The sequence below is a fragment of the Nematolebias whitei genome, chromosome 6 (genome assembly GCF_014905685.2).
Source record: "Nematolebias whitei isolate Nwh7 chromosome 6, NemWhi1, whole genome shotgun sequence".
Lineage (NCBI taxonomy): Eukaryota > Metazoa > Chordata > Actinopteri > Cyprinodontiformes > Rivulidae > Nematolebias > Nematolebias whitei.
In genome coordinates, this window is record NC_056503.1 from 19,064,053 (window position 1) to 19,084,690 (window position 20,638).

General features: G+C 39.1%; 1 protein-coding gene across 1 annotated transcript in view; it reads right to left on the minus strand.

Moving 5' to 3' along the window:
- The window catches only part of LOC119411566 (limbic system associated membrane protein), a 375,247-nt gene that overhangs the window by 45,738 nt on the left and 308,871 nt on the right, over positions 1-20,638 (minus strand). The window contains exon 4 of the mRNA XM_037678520.1: positions 863-988. Within this exon, the coding sequence (XP_037534448.1) occupies positions 863-988 (126 nt within the window). The remainder of the gene's footprint in view (positions 1-862; positions 989-20,638) is intronic.

Here is a 20,638-nt window from a genome sequence, read left to right on the forward strand (position 1 = left end):
TATATGTGTGTGTGTATGTGTGTGTGTGTGTGTGTGTGTGTGTGTGTGTGTATACAAAAATAAACTACTACTTACTAATTGTTATACTATCCCGTGATAAACGAGGGACTATTGTATACAATTGGGGTGGCCATCTGGAATTTTGGCCTGCAGCCACACATTAAAATGGTAGTTGGCCTTTGCTTATTTTGCAAGTTACCCAGCTCACAAGGTTAACATATATACATATATGGAGGCAGCCATCTTGGATTTTGACGTGGCAACCCAATTTCGAAAGGAACTTTATTTTGCACCGAGATGTTGCGACATATATAAATGAAAGTTATTACCTTACTTAATTTTAAAGTTGTGCTCACAACATGCACGGACAGACAGAGGATATTTCCAGTTCCCCCTCTTAGCTTTGGGATGTGGGACAATAACAAGGAAATAATTGTATTGTGGTCACTCCTCTCTGATAAGCTGTGTAAAACAGTATAGTGACAAAAAAATAAAAAATAAACAAAGGAGATTGATTTGGCTGTGAGAAGAACTCAACATTTTTATTTTTTAGATCTCAGAATATTGTTAGTTATATCAGAAGCAAAAGGACTGGTTCAATCGCTTTTATTCATAAAACTTTATAAATATCCTCTCATTGTTATAAAAAAAATAGGTCTAATTAAAATACTCGTTGATGGGTTATCTGTGTTGAGAATGTGTGTTTAGTTGACAAGACAAAAAAGCATCAAAATACAAGTTCTGTGTTTAGAACCATGCCATATTTTGTGAAACAAAATCTCACATGTTCTAATTTGGCACACCTCCTCCCAGCCGTCTAGCCTCAGAAAATAATGAGCACTGATGATTGTATGGTTTTCACCTGAGGGGTTGAGCAGCCGCCAGGTGATCATGGGGTCTGGTCTACCGCTTGCCAAACAGCTGAGTGTTACGTTGCTGCCCTCATTCACAGTGATGTCTTCTGACACCTTGTAGATATTGGCTGGAACTGTGGACACAAGAAATTTAAGGTTAAGATAGCACAGAGGGCAAAGTAGCCAAAGTTCCAGAAAGGTTTCACAAACTTCTGTGAACACAAAAACATCCTCACTAAACCAAATGATGGAGGAAATGACAGTGAAAACTTCTAGTTGATCACAAATATAAAAAATTTAATCGTAAAACATTGGGAGTCAAGACTTACAAGGGTTCCCATGATGACCCACACCTGTATTTGTCAACACTTTTAACACAGGCAGGCAGAAACACAACTTGAAAGGAAGCCTCAACAAGCAGTATACTGATGTTCTCTGTCATTGAAGGATGTGTATGATGAATATTTGTAGTTTTCTAGATGTGTTTTCTGGACTGGAAATTAACAAGGAATGCAAGTAAACAGTGGTTTTGGTGCAAGATACTCAAGTGGGTAGGAGGTACACTGTATAGAAAAACAGAATCAGGATTTTTAAAAATGTATTTATCATGCTTGTCTGAGGACAGACAGAGTAATGGGTCCTGGCAATTAGTGGGTACTATTTTATCCACCACCAAGTGCAAAGATGGATCAATATTTGGCCACCCCAATAATTCAAGGACACTATACTTTTAAACAATATTAAAACTAGGCAGCTGTTCTCAAATGATGGGGTGCTTGCATCACATGCATATGTAGTGGCAGCCCTCTTGAATATTGACATGGCAACCCATCCATCCATCCATCCATTTTCTTTACCCGCTTATTCCATTTTGGGTGACGGGGGTCGCTGGTGCCCATGTCCAGCAATCACTGTGCGAGGGGCGGGGTACACCCTGGACGGGTCGCAAGTCCATCACAGGGCCACATAGAGACAAACGAGACAAACAAACATTCACTCTCTCATTCACACCTAGGGACAATTTAGAGTTACCAGTCAGCCTAACATGCATGTTTTTGGACTGTGGGAGGAAACCGAAGTACCCGGAGAAAACCCACGCATGCACGGAGAGAACATGCAAACTCCACCCAGAAAGGCCCCAGGACCGGGGTTTGAACCAAGGACCTGCTCGCTGAGAGGCAGCAGCTCTACATGGCAACCCAATTTCCAAAAAAAAACAAACAACCTTTTCTACACTTAGATGCAGATGTGGACAGTACTGAAAATTTGTAGTCAAGTACATGTACTGTTACACTGCTTAAATTGTACTGCTTAAAAAGTACAAAATGCTCTTCTCAAAAACTACTCAAGAGTCTTAATTACTTTTTAACCAACTGATGTTTTATTGATTTGTCAATAGAAGGCATTCAATTCAATTTATTGTATATAATAGTTACATTCAAAGCACATTTCTCAGACGCTCAGAAGCTCTGTCTTATTTAGTACCAGGCAAACCGATGGCAGGGACAGTATGTAAGATTTTTGCATACTTAGCCAAACTAATAACCCGCACATACAAGCAATAAAAAAGCAATATCATACAGGTAGCTGTAAAACCTCATATACCGCAATATGTTTTTTTAGATTAAATGCTTAAGTCTTGTAAGCAGCTACCACTGGAGAGATCAAACAAAGTCTGCAATGCATCTGGACGTTGTCTCCTTTTCACCCTCTGTACATGAAACATTCCTCCAGGTATGGCCACTGGCACTCGTCCTCAGCCTTTACCTCGTCATTTTCTCTGTTGACAGTGTCCTCTGTCTCATTTTGGCTTTTTCTCCAAATCTTCGGTCCATAAACGACTCTCTACTCTACAGTCATTTGCTTACATCATAGGTAATTGGCGCGTTCGCGATCTGAGAGCCTTATTGGCTACAAAGATGCAGATGAACGGTTTGAATATTAATTCAAATTGCGGCCGTACCCTCTTTTTTTTTTTTTTCCATTTACCATTTATTTATACAGGTAATCTCATTGAGTCACGAGAACTCATTTTCAAGAGAGACCTATTTTTTGGGAGCAAATGGTGGGGGTAAGGGCCTTGCTCAAGGACCCAGAATGGGGCAAATGAGGGTGGAGGCAGGTGTCGGTGTTTCACCTTTTCCACCAAGATTTTGATGTTGACACTGCCGGTAGTTGACTCTGCAACTTTCCGACCACAGGCCCATTTTCTCTAACCTCTGCACCACCACTCCCGACTCAGTAGCAATTTCTGATTTTAAAATTAGCTAAGTAGATTACATGGTCTAAATTGTACTTAAGTACGAGTAAAATTACACACTTGAAAGAAATACTCATAAAAGTACAAGTACCCCCAAAAAATACTTAATTACAGTAATGTATTTGTAATTCGTTATTTCCACACCTGCTTAGATGCAGCCACATACCAAAATGGAAGTCGATACCTTACTCATTTTTCAAGTTATCATGCTCATAACATGGATGGATACCATACCATTTTATTTATGGAGCACTTAAAACATCTACAAGGCCAACCAAAGTGCTGTACAGACAGAACAACAGACAACACACAAAACAATATACAAAATGAAGTAAATCAAAAATATAGACATAAAAACGCTGCAGATAATAAATATGATGACAAACCAGTGTGGAGCGTACAGGATCAAAACACAGAGCCTCTGGTGTTGAAAGCTACTGAATAGTAGTGAGTTTTTAAATGAGATTTGAAAACCGAGAAGGAGGGGGGCCTGTCTGACAAGCAGAGGTAACTCGTTCCAGAGTCTTGGTCCTGCTACAGAGAAGGTCCTGTCACCTCTGCGCTTAAGATGAGTTCCTGGAACTGTGAGGAGCAACTGGTCCGCTGACCTCAGGGAACGTGGTGGGACATACGGTTGTAGCAGATCAGAGAGATGTGTGTGTGTGTGGGGGGGGGGGGGGGTGAAACTGTTCAGCGATTTGTAGACATACAGGAGTATTTTGAACTGGATTTGAAGGTGACCCGGTAGCCAGTGCAGTGTAGATGAACAGATGCTCAGATATATTCATCAATTAACACGGATTCCTCATTTTTCTGGACTGAATAAAACGTACATTGAATTTAAGGAAATGCAAACGTGAGACGTCATTTATATTTGACCCATCAAAATGAATGCGGTCATTTATTTACAGAATCAAAGTTTAACATCAAACATTTACATTAATTTGGCAAATTATGAAAATAACAACATAAGCAATCAATCAGGAAAAATCATACGGCCATGATTTTTCCGTTGCTTCACCACAGACATTTATGAAACTGTACACCTATGATCTTTTACCCACACGGATGTGGATGAGCATTTTACACAGACATTTCTAAATATCTGGAAGAATATCTACTTGATAGAAAGTTTAAAGATGGGAAAGAAGTTTAGAGGGAGTAAAGATGGTATGGGAGGGGAAGTGTTCACCAGAACCGACACTCTCCGTCAGAACCCAGCTCTCCCCGGTACGCTTGGTAGGAAACTTGACTCGTTACCTTTCTGAAGTTAATCAGCAGATATGGAGCTCCGTTAACGCTACCTGTCCAGCGTCTCCTTAGGATGCTGTGAATCGTCAGAAGTAGTGGCGAGTGAAAATGTTATAATCCCATGGAACTCGGAAGAGCTCTGTTGTCATGTCAGGATCATCCCGTCTCTCACAGAACTGGGCTTCTCCGCACAGATCTCGAGCAGAGGCTTCCCAGAACTTCTCCAGAGCTTCTACAGAACTTCTAACAGAGCTTCTAACAGAACTGAGTAGACCAGGAAGTACCGACAATTTAAAGAGCTCTTTTTCCCGGTTCATACGGGAGTCTCCCATTGGCCAGAAACAACCAGACGGGGTGTGTTTTGTGACGTAAGAGGTTAGAAGACAGCAAGAATTGTTATGAAACGATCAGAAATGTTCTCACAGACAGAGAGAGTTTTGTTTTGGCGCGTTTCAGAAACAGGTGCCAAAAACCTCTATATTTACGTCTGAGAGGATTCTAAAAACATGATAGTTCGTTCCAACAACTTGTTTTGCATTTGACTCCAACCTTGGACCAACTTACACTTGCTCATTCAAAGGCAGAAATCAGAAAATGCATAAAAATCTGTAACAGACCTCAACATGAATTCTAACTTTGCATGAGAAAAATCATTACACAGTTAATAAAATTGATTAGTTCACTGCAACATCTAAAATGGTTTGAACTAAGACATTTTGATTATCAACATTTGTAAAACAGTAATGATAATAAAAAAGAGAGTGTTCTTTCACATGAATCTTCAAGAGAGAAAGTCTCAGGATGGGTGAACCTGTATTTCTGGATTCAAATCAATAAAATGACAGTTCCTGTCCCACAAGGTTCTTAAGGTCAAGGGATTTGACCTTAGACTTAGTTTTTGACATGGGCCTAGTCCACTACAGCAGTGAGGCCAAAATTTGTGTAACGTGCTCTCTTGTGCTTGTACTGGTTAAAAACGGGCTGGATGGATGAAGAGGGGATTTCCACATCCCCCGTTTGCTCTACGATGGGGACAATACATCATAACTGCACAAACCTATTTCTGATCTATAAGAGACAAAAGCTTGTCACTCATGTAATCTTTATGTCTCAAGAGTTTCATGTAGAAGATCTGATGTGTTAAAAAGGACATTTACTTTTAATTTTCAAGAGAAAAATCTGAGCTCAGATACGAGTTATTCAGAATTTGAACGTTTGCACTTTGTATTCCAGGGATTTTAAGGAAATCTGTAAACCCTTTACCAGTGAGACACAAGATGAGTGAAAATATACTGAAATGCCCACATTTTAATGTATTAACTGTTTAGAAAATGTAAAGCTAGTTAAAAAGGAAGTTTGTTTTGATAAACTTTGACATCTCAAAAGTTAGTCATCTGACTTTGAATCATTCTTTGAGAAAATGTACAGAATACCATCCATCCATCCAGCCAGCCATCCTTTTACCACTGGTTGATCCACTCTGAGAAGGTGCTATTTATAAAACTGAACTGAATACAGCACCTCAGACTGAGGAAGTCTTTCAGATGAAAGACGAAATGTTTCTACATTTTTGTTGTTGTTGTTTTGCTTTGTTTTGTTTTTTGAATGTCCAGAGGACCAGATTTGACTTTTTTAGACATGTACTCTGTTTTAATACGGCTGGATTTCATTTCTCTTCTTTCAAGTGCATACCTCCACCTCTCTAAATTCTCGTCCACCTATTCCTTGTTCTCATCTTAGATCACAATGTCATCTGAAAACATCATAGTCCACGGGAATTCTTGCCTGACCAGTCTAACATACTTCTCAGCCACTCCCGATTTCCTCGAGCAATACCACACCACAGCACCCTGTTATATGCTTTTTCTAAATCCACAAGAACACAATGGAGTTCTTTCTGACCATCTCTGTACTTCTCCATCAGCATTTTCAAAGCGAAGATGGCATCTGTGGTGCTCTTTCTTGGCATAAAACCATACTGCTGCTCACATATAGTCACCTCTCATCTAAGTTTAGCTTCCATACAATGGCTTGTGCTCCTTTCTGTTACTAATTTAAGCCTTGCATAATATTTATATTATGAAGTATGAGTGAACTAAAGAGATTTTTAGAGGGCTGTGCCTTTTCACTTACCAGTAATTTGTTAAAATTGCAGCATTTGTGTGATTTTTTTTTTTTTTTTTTTTTGCTTGTTGCTAAATTGGTCTACACCAAAATCTGTTCTGCTACCAAAAGTCATGGCTCACTATTCTCATTTTAGCCATTAATTCTGAAGTATTTCAAGTTTTTACTAAATTCATGGAAAGAACATTAAGTAAAAAAAAAAGTGATACAAGCGAGAAAATAACTGAAAAATAATGAAAGGGTGCTTCAGTGCTGGCAAAATTAATTAAAGAAACTTGGTCTCACTTCTAAGATGGAAAAATAAATTCAAGACAACTTCGTAAAACTTATATTTCTGGTGCAAAAGCACTGAAAACACTTTGAGTACACTTTTTCCCCTCATAATATCTGAACAAGTAGAGTTTTCCTTCCTCAAAATTTTAAATTGCTTCCCTTGTCAAACGAGAATCTACCTGATGCTTATTGCTGCTTTGAGTTTAGACACAAACCTTCAGAAAGCAGGCCTTAATAATCAGTTCCAAATGTCAAGTTAAAATATGACTCACTCACATGTTTATGCAGATGTAAGACTGCTGTTCAAAGTTAAAAGGGTCTGTTTCATCTCACCGCTAAACACACAGAGCCTAATGAGGACTTCACCATCTCTCCTCAGAACTCACACTGCTGTCTTTTTCATTAAAAAGAATAAATATATAAATTGAAAACAGTGAGACAAGGAGGGGGAACATCAACTCAGACATGTTATGACAGTAAAGTCATGCACGTCAGCAGTTAGGATATCATCAATGACAGTCATTTAGGTCATGTATAAGAAGTTTCATAAATCCCATGTTATTTGATTGGGATATATATAATTTATGCTGAAGTTAAGTTAAACAACTAGTATGACAATGTTCCCCATCGCCGAGGGATTTGAACAGTGAATTTATTTATTTTTATAAGACAAGTGATTTTCTGGACTGGAACTGAACAGTTATCCTGAGAACTCCTTGGAGTCCCCCCAGAAGAGCTAGAAGAGGTGGCTGTGGAACGAGATGTCTGGGTCTCCCTGCTCAAGCTGCTGCCCTGGCAACCCGACTTCAGAACAAGCGGAAGATAATGGATGGATGGATGGATGGATGGATGGATGGATGGATGGATGGAATTGAACAGGGAATGTAAATAAGCCTTAATGTTTCAGCACAAGATATTAAAGTGGGTAGGTGTTACAGTGTGGAGAAGAACAGAAGGAGGAACAAAAAACAAAACACGGTTAAATCATGTCATCTGGACTAGTTTCTTTGTGAGAAAAGGTTTGTACCCAATACAGAAGACTTCCTCAGTCTATGGCAGGGGTTCCCAAACTTTTTCCCTGAGAGGGCCAAATTTAAAATCTATCAGAGGGCTGCGGGCCAAAAGCAATAATACATGAAATGCAAATACTTCTTTAAAGTCCATTTATTTATTAAAGTTATTTATCCTTCCATTCTGCATAAAGAACATTACAGAACAGGCTGCGTTGGTGGTGGTGGTGGGGTCTGATTGGTCAGTTGCTGACGTGCCTACTGGATTGATTGAAGGTGGCGTGACTCGTGCAAAAAAATCATAGATTTTATTGGCCCGTTTGAGACTGTCGTCATTTATTCCATATTTATTCAATATTTTGGTGAATCTAAGGTTTGAGAACTGTTTCCTAACACAATCCTAATGATTTCTTTATTTTTCAGGGGTGCTGAGTTGAAATTTAAAGAGGCTCAAATCACCACTGAAACCAGTTCATATGTACAATTTATTTTTAAACACTTTGTGTGATTTATAAGTGTGTTCTGTCAAAGGAAAATATTATTCAGTGGCAAGAAACTGCCGAGGGATGATAGAAAGTCTGTCAAAATGAAATTTAAAAATATAAATTAAAATTATTTAAAAAATACATAAATTATCTACTCTACCGTGTAGTTAAATTATGGTGGTCAGACCGACTAACAATAAAGTCAAATGGTGGAATCAGTGAGTGTAAGCACCTTGATTCTTCAAAGGAAACTTTAACACTGAGGACAGCTTGGCAGGCCAACTTTGGCCCGCGGGCCCCACTTTGGGCACCCATGGTCTATGGCCTGTCAACCAGATCTGTCCTATAGGTAGCCTTCACTGCTGTGTTTCAAGCTAACCTCCTGTTGGAATCTCTAAAGTAGGCTTTTAACACATGCAAACAGAGCACACCCATCCAAAACAATCAATCATCATGTACTGTACAAGAATCAAATGTTCAAACCAAGTGTCTGAACAAGCCTGAACCACTTTGGCCTTGGTTGTCCTCATGCTGTTTCTGTGAGTAGCAAGTGGGCCATCTGGCCTAAAACATTGGATTGCTGTACATGATGATTGATTGTTTTGTACGTGTTAAAAGCCTACTTCTGAGATTCCACAGGACGTTAGCTTGAAACACAGCAGTGAAGGCTACCTATGTGACAAATCTTGTGCACAGGCCGTAGACTGAGGAAGTCCTTTGGATGGATGACAAAATGATTCTCACTTAAAGAAACTGGTCCAGATGACGATTTAACCTTTTTTGTTGTTATCTACCTGGATGATTGAGCTTACAACATTTTTTTAACAAAGGGTGGATATTGTTTTTTTCTCACATCTGAGGCAGCACAGAGTGACAGATCCTGGCGAGTGAAGGGAGTAACTTTATCCACCATCGTGTAAAATGGTGGAGCCAGGGGGTGGCCAATAGTAGCCTTGGTCACCATAGAATAATCTTCGGCCACCACAAGCTTTTGAGAAAACTATACTTTTAAGCAATATAAAAACTAGGGTGGCACAGTAGCTCAGTTGGTAGAGCTATTGCCTCTCAGCAAGAAGAATGTCAGATTGAATCCCAGCTGGGGACTTTGGAGCTGTTCAGTCAGATTTGATGTTTTCTTGTCATATTGTAGCAAGCAGTGCATCTGTATTCCTCTGCACTGCTCCATCTGTGAACAAGCAACTTGGTCTTCAGAATAAAACCTTGTAAATGTAGGTTCCTATTTAAGGTTTTCCTTATCCTGCATGAGCTAGTGCTCAACCAACCAGTCAACCAAAGGCCTTTAAGTGGAAGTTTGAAAGGGTGATAGGAGAAAGCATCACTGATTATCCACCATGGATGCCTAAATCAGGCGTCTTTCAGACAGATCACAAAGTGCCGCTCACTGTGGGGTATCTGCAGCAGTGCAGAGGAGAACGCTGCACTCATACATATTGTGTCCAGGTTCTGAGCTGTGGGAGGCTGAAGAGACACAAAAGAAACAGCTAGTTTTTTTTTTCCCGCTTCGGCTTGGTTGCTGCGTGTGAGACAGTCATCTCATCAGTAATGCCATTTCTTCTGAAGGATGAAATATATGAGATATGAGATGAGAGTACATTATTAATGTCTGCTTAGTTTAGAGGGTTTCAGTTTGTTCCAATATAATGATTTCCTCTACATCTGCATCAAGACTTAGGAGCAAAGTTTTACAGAAAACACAGTTTTAGCATGTGTGCACTGCATCATGTCAAATAGCATGCTTGACTTAAGTATCTCAAACTATTTGACTGAATATATTGATTCCAGAACCCATAATATTATTAGCAGAAAAGGAAATTGTTTTCATTATACCTAGTATTTCTGATTTTAAAGACCCATTGTTCGCAACTCCAACACTCTAGTTTCCTTTGAGTAATCAGTGTAGTGCTCTTTCTTAACACCAAACCAATAACTATTAAGTACACAAGAGGTGTACCCCTTATGTACCAGAGGTGCACTTCCTTTATCAGGTGCCTAAGCTCAGACTGACAAAGGCAATAATAAGGATGCACTTTATTGAGCCCTACATCACCTCATCTATCATCATCTGCTGCTGGTGCCAAGGACAATGATGCACTTCAGCATTTCACCCACTCTGACTTTGCATAGGAGATGATTTGCTGTTCTGTGCCATCTCTTACGTAACTGCACATCAAAATTAAAGTTGATCCTGTCTATTACTTGCACAGACACTGTCTGAAACGCTTCCTGTAGAACAGAATGCTGCTAGACATCAGTGTCAAAACCCTGTTTGAAGCTGGTCTCATCCACAACACTCCATGTGTTATGCTGTCTTTTAAGCTGATGCAACAAATACAACTACCGGAACATCATTTTTAAAGTTTAGGGGGGAAAAAAATGTTTAAAAATGTTAAAACAGGCAATTTTTCACCACTGATTTGTATATACCATATATTTGTTCATATCAGTCGCTTTATTGGAATTAAATTTAGTAGCTCTAAAAGATGAAATGTGGCTCCTGCTGTGGGTGTTTTTCAATCCAGAGGATATTTGCACTTCCTGTTGCCAGTAGTGGACACTTGCAGCTCCAATCATTGATTTATTATTGCCTTTTTTTATTATTGTTAATTACATTTCCCTTTAATGTTTGTTTTCCTCATTTTTTTTCATTTCCTTTGGATAGCATTGTTTATAACCTGTGAAGGTTTTGACATGCTGATGCATACAGTTTCTTTTTCACTCATGCTCTAGTGGAAATATTGTCATGATGCATGGTTCTTTGTGGTTTGTATTGTGGATTTGTGAGGGGCTTTTGTTTTGATGTTCTGGTTTCAGTTCATCTTGTCAGGTTGTTCATTGTGTTTTATTTTTCGTTTTTGAATTTTTTGAGTTTGTGAACAATATTTGAGAAAAAAAAAGTCCTATCGTGTACATTGAACTTTTCAAACTGAGAGAGAAGTAGGAATATCTGGGCTGATTACTAATTAGGAGCAGGTGAGAGTGGCAGACTAACTGAACAAACACTCAGGAAGCTTAGTGGGGGTTAATGGAAGATGGCACAAAAAACACTGGAAAACAAACCAAGACGTAAACTAGAATACTCAAAGAAACCCCTAAAATAAAAACAAAAGCACCAACGACCTAAACTGAACAGGAAAACACAACAGAACTCTAATGACAAAAAATAAACATAAACCATGAAAGGAATAATATTAAGATGAATTAAAGGACTAAATAAAATCACAAAAAGTACAGATATGACAAAAGCATGCACATGCAGCAGTGTCAGTGAACTGAGTGACTGTAAGTGCCCAGTGGGCCTTGGTTTTGTGCAGCTAGTTTTGTGTGCACAACTTGCAAAACTGCATAGTTGAATGAGCTCACTTTTTTGTTGCCCACCTCTGTTCACATCATACTTTCTTTGTTCCACTTTGTAACCACCAAGACAGCTGTCCCTACATTTAGGATTTAATCTTCTTGATTGAACCTTTGAACTAAAGATAGTCAGATGTGGAATCGCTTGTGCTTTTCATAAATGTTATGTATTATCAGCGCTGGTTTTAGGCACAGGCAAGAACATTTATTGCACAGTATTTTGAACATGTTCAAAACTCAGGTGTGTACTGTGGACCTTTGTTACTCGTGGGAAAATCAAGAATCGCTGCAAACATTGCACAACATTCTGGAGCTATCGCCCCTTAAGATGTTCACAAGCCGGTCACAGCCCAATGCGACACCATCTTAAGTGATGTTTCTTACCATTTGAACAATGATGATTAGACACAACAGATGTGCTTCCCTTTACTGAGACGTACATCAACTCTTCATTCATCATCTGCTGCCAATGCCAAGGATGAAGATAGACTGCTGCATTTCACTCACTCTGACTTTTCACAAGAGAGGATTGGCTCTTATGTGCCATCTCTTGAATTCCCCCATCTCAATCTTCTACCATTCACCCATAATCAGGTTGCAGAGGCAACAGGTCCAGAAGAGAAACCCAGACCTCACTCTCTCCAGTGACCTGTTTCATCTCCTCCTTGGGTAATCTGAGCTGCTCCCAGGCCAGAGAGGATATATACGGTAATCCCTCCAGTGAGTTCTGGGTCTGTTCTGGAGCCTCTTACCATTGGGATGTGCCAGGAAAACCTCTAAACGGAGGCGTCCAGGAGGCATCCTAATTAGATGTCCAAACAATCTCAACTGTCTCTTTTTGATGCAGAGGAGCCATGGATCCACTTCAAGCTCCCCACAGATGACAGAGCTCCTCCCCCATCACAAAGATTGAGCCTGGCTACCATACTAAGGAAGCTAACTTCAGCTGCTTTTGTCCAGGATCTTGTTCTTTTGGTCATGATCCAAACCTCATGACCACAGGTGAGGACTGGGATGTAGTCAGACCAGTAAACTGAGAGCTTTGCCTTTTGACTAAACTCTTTCATCACCACTGCCGACGGAAGTAACACTCATTACTGAGGATGAGGACCAAATCTATCATCCCATCCTACTTGTGAACAACACACCCAGATACTTAAACTTTTCCACCTGAAGCAAAGTACTCTTGAGTACCTGCACATCAAAATTAACATTGATCCTTTCTGTTTTTTATAGACACTGTCTGAGACACTTCCTTCCAACAGGAAGCTGCTGTACATCAGAGTCAAGGACTTTTTTGAAGCTCTTCTCATCCGTGACAGTCCATGTGCTTGTATAGTCTTTTCAACTGATGCAACCCATAAAGTACAAAAGTGTCTGACAAAAAGTCTGGAGGGAATCTCTGTCTAAAGGGGTTAAAATGTTGTTTTTTTTAATCAGGCTTGTGATAGATTTTAAAGAAGCAGCTCTATTCCCCCATATTGAAAATGTTTTTCAATAAGCAATATATACAAAGCCATTCTTTGATTCCCCTGCAAGGTTAATAATGAAGCTGTGTCTCTACACAGCATCACTAACAGCTAACATCTGTCCCTTTCTTTCTCACACATACAAGACCCTCCAACTCATCCCTTCTGTCCCATCTGACAAGGCAGTAACAATCATGCCACATGGCCTCGTAAATGAAGTCATACAGAGTTATTGCCAAAGCCAAATGACCAAGTCAAAATGAAAACGTGTTTTCCAGATATGATAAGATGGAGCAGGGGTTTGCTAAGGCGAGAGCCCTCAATTGATTCAAAGAAGGACCAAATTGTTTTCTTGCTTTATTTTAGTACATCCAATAACAAATATGGTTTTGGATGGGTACACCGATTGGCTGAGAGGGGTGTGTGACTGGCAAATGAATCTTTGGAAGCATCAATAAAAATGAATAGAAGAAGATACAACAGCTTCCATTGTGTCAAACGACTGATGGGGTGAGAAGAAAAAGAAAAAAAGCAAGAGAGAAGGAAATACGTGTGTATGACATTTCAGCTTATGTGGCCTTTGAGCGCATAGTGTTCAGCTGTCTGCTGTAAAAACAGGGACGATTAGATGTAATCATATGTCAGCTTTAAGAATGATAAGAGAAAGAGCAGCTAATGGGAAGTGCTTCACCTCTGCAACTGTCCGAATGATTTATTCCATAAAGATGGAGTACAACCATTGTTGATGTAAACGTAAAACACCAATATTTAAGATTTTAAGAAGCTGTTGGCATGGCCGGATTAACCATATGGGCAAATGGGCAGGTGCCCAGGGGCCCACGATCTCTAAGGGGCCCAGAGCAGCGAGGGCAAAAACAAAGTGTCTGGTCTTCTCCTGGAGCCCTGCGCTGCAGACACTGCTGGACTGCCACTGCATTTGGGCCGCACCTCCCAGTGCCGCTGCTACAGCTCTCTTTTTTTTTTTGTACCGAGTCGGATCTTCCACGGCGCAACCTGTCACTCAATCCAGTAGGCGTGTCAGCAACTGACCAATCCACGACCTCAATTTGTCCCAAAGGTAAACGCCCCTTACCTGCTGACAAGCCCGTCAGGTTTTTTTTTTCTTTCTAGAATTTTATTAACACAAAACAGAACAATGCAACAATATACAAATACAAACTCGTGAAGGCTGTCATAACTACATTTCACAAAATAATGAAAGAGAAAAAAAAATAAACATAAAAAATGTTGTAAATAAAAAACAAAGGAGCGTGACTATATGAAAAACTTGTTGTTTTAATTAAATCAATAAGTTTTATTTGTTGAGAAATGCTTCTAGCAGTTTTGCAGTTTTTTTAATCTACTTAATGAAGAATAGTACGACTTCAAATCGTTCATAAAACAGGAAGGAATGCTTATTATCTCTTCTCTTACTATAATAATTGTGGTACTTTACTATAAGTACAACTATATTTATGGCATCAGAGAAAGCTGAGTTTAAGTTATCCACATAAAGTAAAATGGCATCAGCATCAAAATAAGGAATATTAAGTTTGAGATAAATCCAGTTTCTGATGTCTGACCAAAGACTTTGCATTGACATGAAAAAAAAAAAAAAAATTGCTTGAGGGATTCATCTTCTTCAGGTCTCTCTTGTAAATGAGTCCTCGAGGCTCAATGGGATTTACCTGTCTAAATAAAGGTTGAATGAAATCTTCTGATTGACAAAAGGCACACTAATCAACCTCAAATTTAAATCTTATTTCAAGAAACATGGCTACAGGATATATCTTATTATTTTCAAATGATTCTCCTTCACTTCCAACATACCATTCTAACAGTCTGTTGGTATAAGTCAAAAAATAAACCGCTCCTTCCTTTAGCTCAATACCTTATTGGACATCACTGTTGGCTTTATCTTCACAGGTGATTCACAAAACAAATAGTGGTGATATGACAGCTGACAGTGGTAAGAAAAATAGTTTATTCTTGTATCAGAATGCACAACTCTATTTGCCAGTTACAATGGTGTCTTTGATACATCAACAGCAATTTTTATACTTTTTGCAAAACCTCAACTAAATGTGGACAAACTGCACAAAGACAAGTAGAAGAAACGAGCCTGTTTTAATTGCTCGCACAGTTTGAGGCGCACATCTCTCTTTGTTAGGGGATTTGTGAACAGGAACGATGCACAATCTTTGGATTGCTCTCATTTATCAAATACAAAAGTCACACCATCCTTTCAAGAGTCAAGCATCAAACCCGAAGAAACTTTCCTTTGAATAAATTTGCTCTATTTTATTTTAATGCATCTGTTTGATCCAATTTTCTTTGTCCTTAGCATATGTTCTAAATAAAAAAATATATATACATAAATATAAAAAAAATAACTCCTTTCTCCAACTGTTTTAAAGTAAAAACATATATTAATAAAAACTGATCAACTCTAATTTTAATTTTAATTTCAAATTCCATAGAAAGTGAGCTGCAGCAGAGAGAGACAGGAAGAGTCATTAGGGAGAAATGTCTTAATGCTGGTGGCTTTAGGAGCCTATCTCTGTTTTGACAAGATGGAAAAGGGGAATCTGAAAGAAGCAGAACCTCAGGCAGTTCCTTAGTCAAAGTGACAAGTTCTTCACAATGGGAAGAAATGACTGGCAGTGAAGTCAGTGTCTTTCTGTAATTGGCTGTTCATAGATAGCAGCTATTTAAACTGAGTGTTGAACAGCAGGGTTGAGGTAGTCCACTAATATTTGGTTAACTGTTCCGTCGCAGACTGCACCTCAACCACACATCTATGATGTAGCCATCAACAAGCTTCTGGCATAATTCTGGATGAATGTATGACCACTCCTTTTGGCAGAATCACAGTTAAAAGATTGAAAATTAAGATTAACCCCAAATTCTTACTTTGACTCCTCTTGACATACATCTTGCCACCATGGCTAAATAACAGGGTCTTTGTCTTGAATGAACATAAAACCTTTTTTTCATGTGGGCAAATTAAAGTTTGACTTGAGGTTGAAGGTGTTTTTTTTTTTTTTTTTTGGTGCAAGGGCCTTGTGTTTGATCAGCAGCCTCTCATTCCACAAAGAAGAAAGGGTGGACAGGGACAGTGGCTTTGGCTTTGATGATTCCTGGGTGTTCCTGGACACCCTAACCAAAAATCTTCTGTCTGAGAGGACCAGATGAGTATTAGTTGATCCAGTAAGTGCTGCAGAGCAAATACCTTTCATATTAACAGAGAGAAAAATCAGCAGCTGCAGTCAATCATGATCGCTAAAGATAATTTAATAGGCCTTGGCCTTGCCGAAATAATAATAATAATAATAATAACAATACTAATAATAGTAATAATAACAGTTATAATAATCTAAAACCTTCAGCAGCACTATTTATTTATTTTAGTATTTTAACTTGTATGTAGAATTTTGATCCTGTCTGGATTAATACATTCGAACTTTTACACTCAAAACTTTGTTTTTATTTTTAATTTTTTTAAAGTTTAGTTTTTTTGTCTGTGATCAATAAACTCAGGAAAAGGGAGAAAAAAAATCCAATAAATAAATTAAATCCCCAAAATTTCAAGACATTCAGGTTTGTGATGATTTTATGTACATTTCTAAATGCAACTGTAGATACGATTAACAATGCAGTGTTTAACCCTTTCCTCCCTAATGTTTATTTTCACAAGGACGTCATCAAACAATTGCTCGTTGAATAATGTAACAGACATTCTCTTCATTTCTGATTAACATTTGTTTTCTTACAAAGTTGTGCTTCTGGTATGATTGAAACTGCTTCTTCCATGAGTCATAACATGGGAGGATGACTGACACGGTAATCACTGAATATGAACTGCTGCTCAAACCATTCACACAACTATTTTATTTAAATACATGTAGATGTCTCAGATGATAGCAGCTAGCTAGCTAGCTAGATTAGATAGATTAGATAGATTAGATAGATTAGATAGATTAGATAGATAGATAGATAGATAGATAGATAGATAGATAGATAGATAGATAGATAGATAGATAGATAGATAGATAGATAGATAGATAGAGGGACGGACGGACGGACGGACGGATAATTTTTAATCCCAGGGGGGAAACTCAAGAGCATGAGATGCCTTTCGAAATGTGATTTTTGTGGTTGTACGTCAATGCCTCCTGTCACTGAAGGATTTGAATAGTGAATGTTTGTAGATTTTGAGATGAGTGTTTTTCCAGACTGGAATGAAACGGAATGTAAGTAAACCTTAATATTTTAGGTGTAAGATAGTCAAGTGGTACGAGTTACATTGTGTGAAAGAAAACAGGGAGGAGTTTTTTTAAAATACAGTATGTATTTGTTTTTTTTTTTCATAATTGAGTCAGCACAGTGACTGATCCTGGTCAGTGGAGGGAACACATTTTCCCACCACCAGGCACAATGGCAGAGCTAGGGGGTGGCCAATGGTGGCCTTGCCAAATGTGGCATCTCAATCTTTGATGATGAATTTTCTTATGCCTTGATACAGCCCCACACATAAATGGAAGTCAGTACCTCACTTATTTTTCAAGTTGTCATGCTCAGAGCATGGGCAAATGGACAGAGGTATTTCCCATTTCCCCTCTTTGCACTGCGATGGAGGACATTGAATTGGAAGCATTAAATATGAATTGTTGAGCAAAGTGAGATGAAGGAGCTATTCTGTTCTGTTGCTTGCTACCAGTGTCCTGCATCTTGATTTAGAATTTCACTTTTTCTTTGTCCAACTCTGCAGTGAATCTCATTTCTTGAAATAACAATTGGTATATTTAGGGGGCAGCTGTGGCTGAGTGGTTAGAGCAGTCCTCCTCCAATACAAGAGTTGGGGGTTTAATTCCACCAGCAGTCACATGCTGAAGTGTCCCTGGGCAAGACACTGAACTCTCATTGCCTCCGATGTGTGTCCCATAAGTGTATGAATGTGATAAAGCACTGATTATTATTTGTATAGATCTAGTAGAGTGCTGTATGAATGGGTAAATGAGGGCACAGATTGTGTTGTAAAGTGTTTTAAGTATCTTGATACGATAGAAAAGAGCTATACAAGTGCAGTCCATTTATACATATATTCTCTAATATAAGAAAATTTCACCAATATTCCTGCTTGGTCTATCTAAAACAAAAGCATACTTTTTATCAAATCAAGCTTTGAGCAAAGGCAGAAGAGGCAGCAGGAAATACTGGATGAAATCTGCACCATCTGGATTCTGTCAGATCACTTTATGTTCAACTGAAACTGTTTATTGCAACACACAGATTACTGTGTCAAACTCTATTCCCATTTCAGTAGACATACAAGAAGCTGGAAACAAGAAGACAGCTTTGTAGAATTTATTCCACAGGCTGGTGGTTAAAACAAACCCACACCAGTGGCTATAGATACTGAAAAAAGAAGCTGCATCAGAATTGAAGTGAATAACTGTGTGGTACTTTTGTTCCATGTTGCACAAAGAATAATTCTACAGTTCAGTTATTGCCACACACAGATCAACACATTGTATAGCACAAATACTTTATAATGTCCATGTTGTTTATACCATTTAACTTTTTTTTTCTTTCCATTTTAGCTCATTTTTGTCCCCTGCTAGATTTACCCCCTGCCAGTCCCCACGGTGACATTTAGAGAAATGATATGGCAACCAATGCACAAGAGGCGTATGGTTATGCTCAGCTAATTTAAAACCATTAGAGGATAATCATGAGAAAGCAGTTAAAGCTCTTGGGCTTTTAGCTTTTAGTGCTTGGGTGTTTTAGTGCAAATTACCTCCTTTCTATACTGAAAGTCACCTCAACAGGGAGATGACTGTCAAAACCATGAGACTGAATAACGTTGCTTTAAAGAAGCCCTGCTGTGATTTAATCCTGTTTATGCGTCTTTGCCTGTGTCAGCTTGTTTTTAGTCTTCAGTGCATTTATACTTTGACCTCTTACTGTTATGTGTTGTTGCAAAAATGGAAAAACAGAAATTAAGGACCTCTGGACAAATTCTTCTTTGTTCAAACGTTTTGTCTTTAATCCAAAAGACTTTCTTCAGTCTGAGGAGTTGCACCAAACTCAGTCTTATAAATAGCACCTTATCATAGTGGATCAACCAGTTTGCTGGTGACAGCCAAAACTAGTTCAACATGCAAAAGGAGGACCATCAGCCTAACAACTGATCGTTAGTGCCTTAATTGCGGCTTGCTATTCACAGCGGGCTAAGTGAGACTTGCAATGACAGCATTGTAAGATTTATCTACCTGGATTATTGAGCATGCATCAGGAGAAATTAAGAAGTTTAAATCATTCAAGCTAGGCCTTTTGCAATATAAAGCCCAGCATGGCCTGGTTCGGCCCAGTTGTGATTCTTTGTATTGGGAGGTCTGGTCCACTTCCAGGTCAACTTTTGGAATACATAGACTGGAGCTGGAGATTTAACGTCAGCAAAGTGTAGGCCATTGATTGGTTCATTGTCCTGGTTGTATGTGTGACTCCAAACAACTGTAAACAAGCTAACATTAGTTAGCAGTAGCTTATCTTCTTATGTCGTATTACACTACCACATTGGCATGATCCTGCTCTATGGCCTCAGACACCCTCACATGTCTTTCTGCTGTGTTTCTACCAAGTCACAGCCTTCCATGTCTCTGGTATAACTTGTTATGGATGAGAGAAAGAACAATGAACAATAGCATGAGCTCCATGCTATTCACTGTTGGGTATCACAACGAATTACATCACATGAGCCTTCAGCTTTGCTATGATGGTCCTGTCTACATGCAAAAACAACCAAGACAGTGCAGAGCTGACCAACCAGGGCCAGTCCAAACCTTACAAAACAAAAATGCCATATTATTGACCTTCTTCACTGGATTAGGATATGTAAGGTCAAAGAAGGAGGAAAAACTGAGGCCACATCAACAAGTTTTGGTAAAAGATTCAGCCTTACAAAACGGCTTAGTAAAGCACTTTAAAAATATTTAAACAGAGAACAAGCAGTAAAATGCACTTGCAGTAACCAATCCATCCATCCATTATCTTTTACCCGCTTCTTCCTTTTTGGGTCATGGGGGTCATTGGTGCCCATGTCCAGTAATCGCTGTGCGAGAGGAGGGGGACACCCTGGACAGGTCTCCAGTCCATCACAGGGACACAGAGACAAACAACCATTCACTCTCTCACTCACACTTAGGGATAATTTAGAGTTACCAATCAGTCTAACATGCGTGTTTTTGGTCTGTGGGAGGAAACCAGATTACCTGGAGAAAACCCATGTATTCCAGGGGAGAACATGCAAACTCCACACAGAAAGGCCCCCGGACCAGGATTTGAACCAGGGTAACCTGCTCACTGAGAGGCAGCATCTCTACCACTTGAGCCAACGTGCTGCCTCATGCAGTAATCAGACTCTGAATATTTATACACTATATGCACAAACACAACTGCATCTAGCCATGGTGACATTGATACTTCATGTAAGTTTAGGCTAAATCTGTGTTGCAAGGGAATCCCACATATGGACACT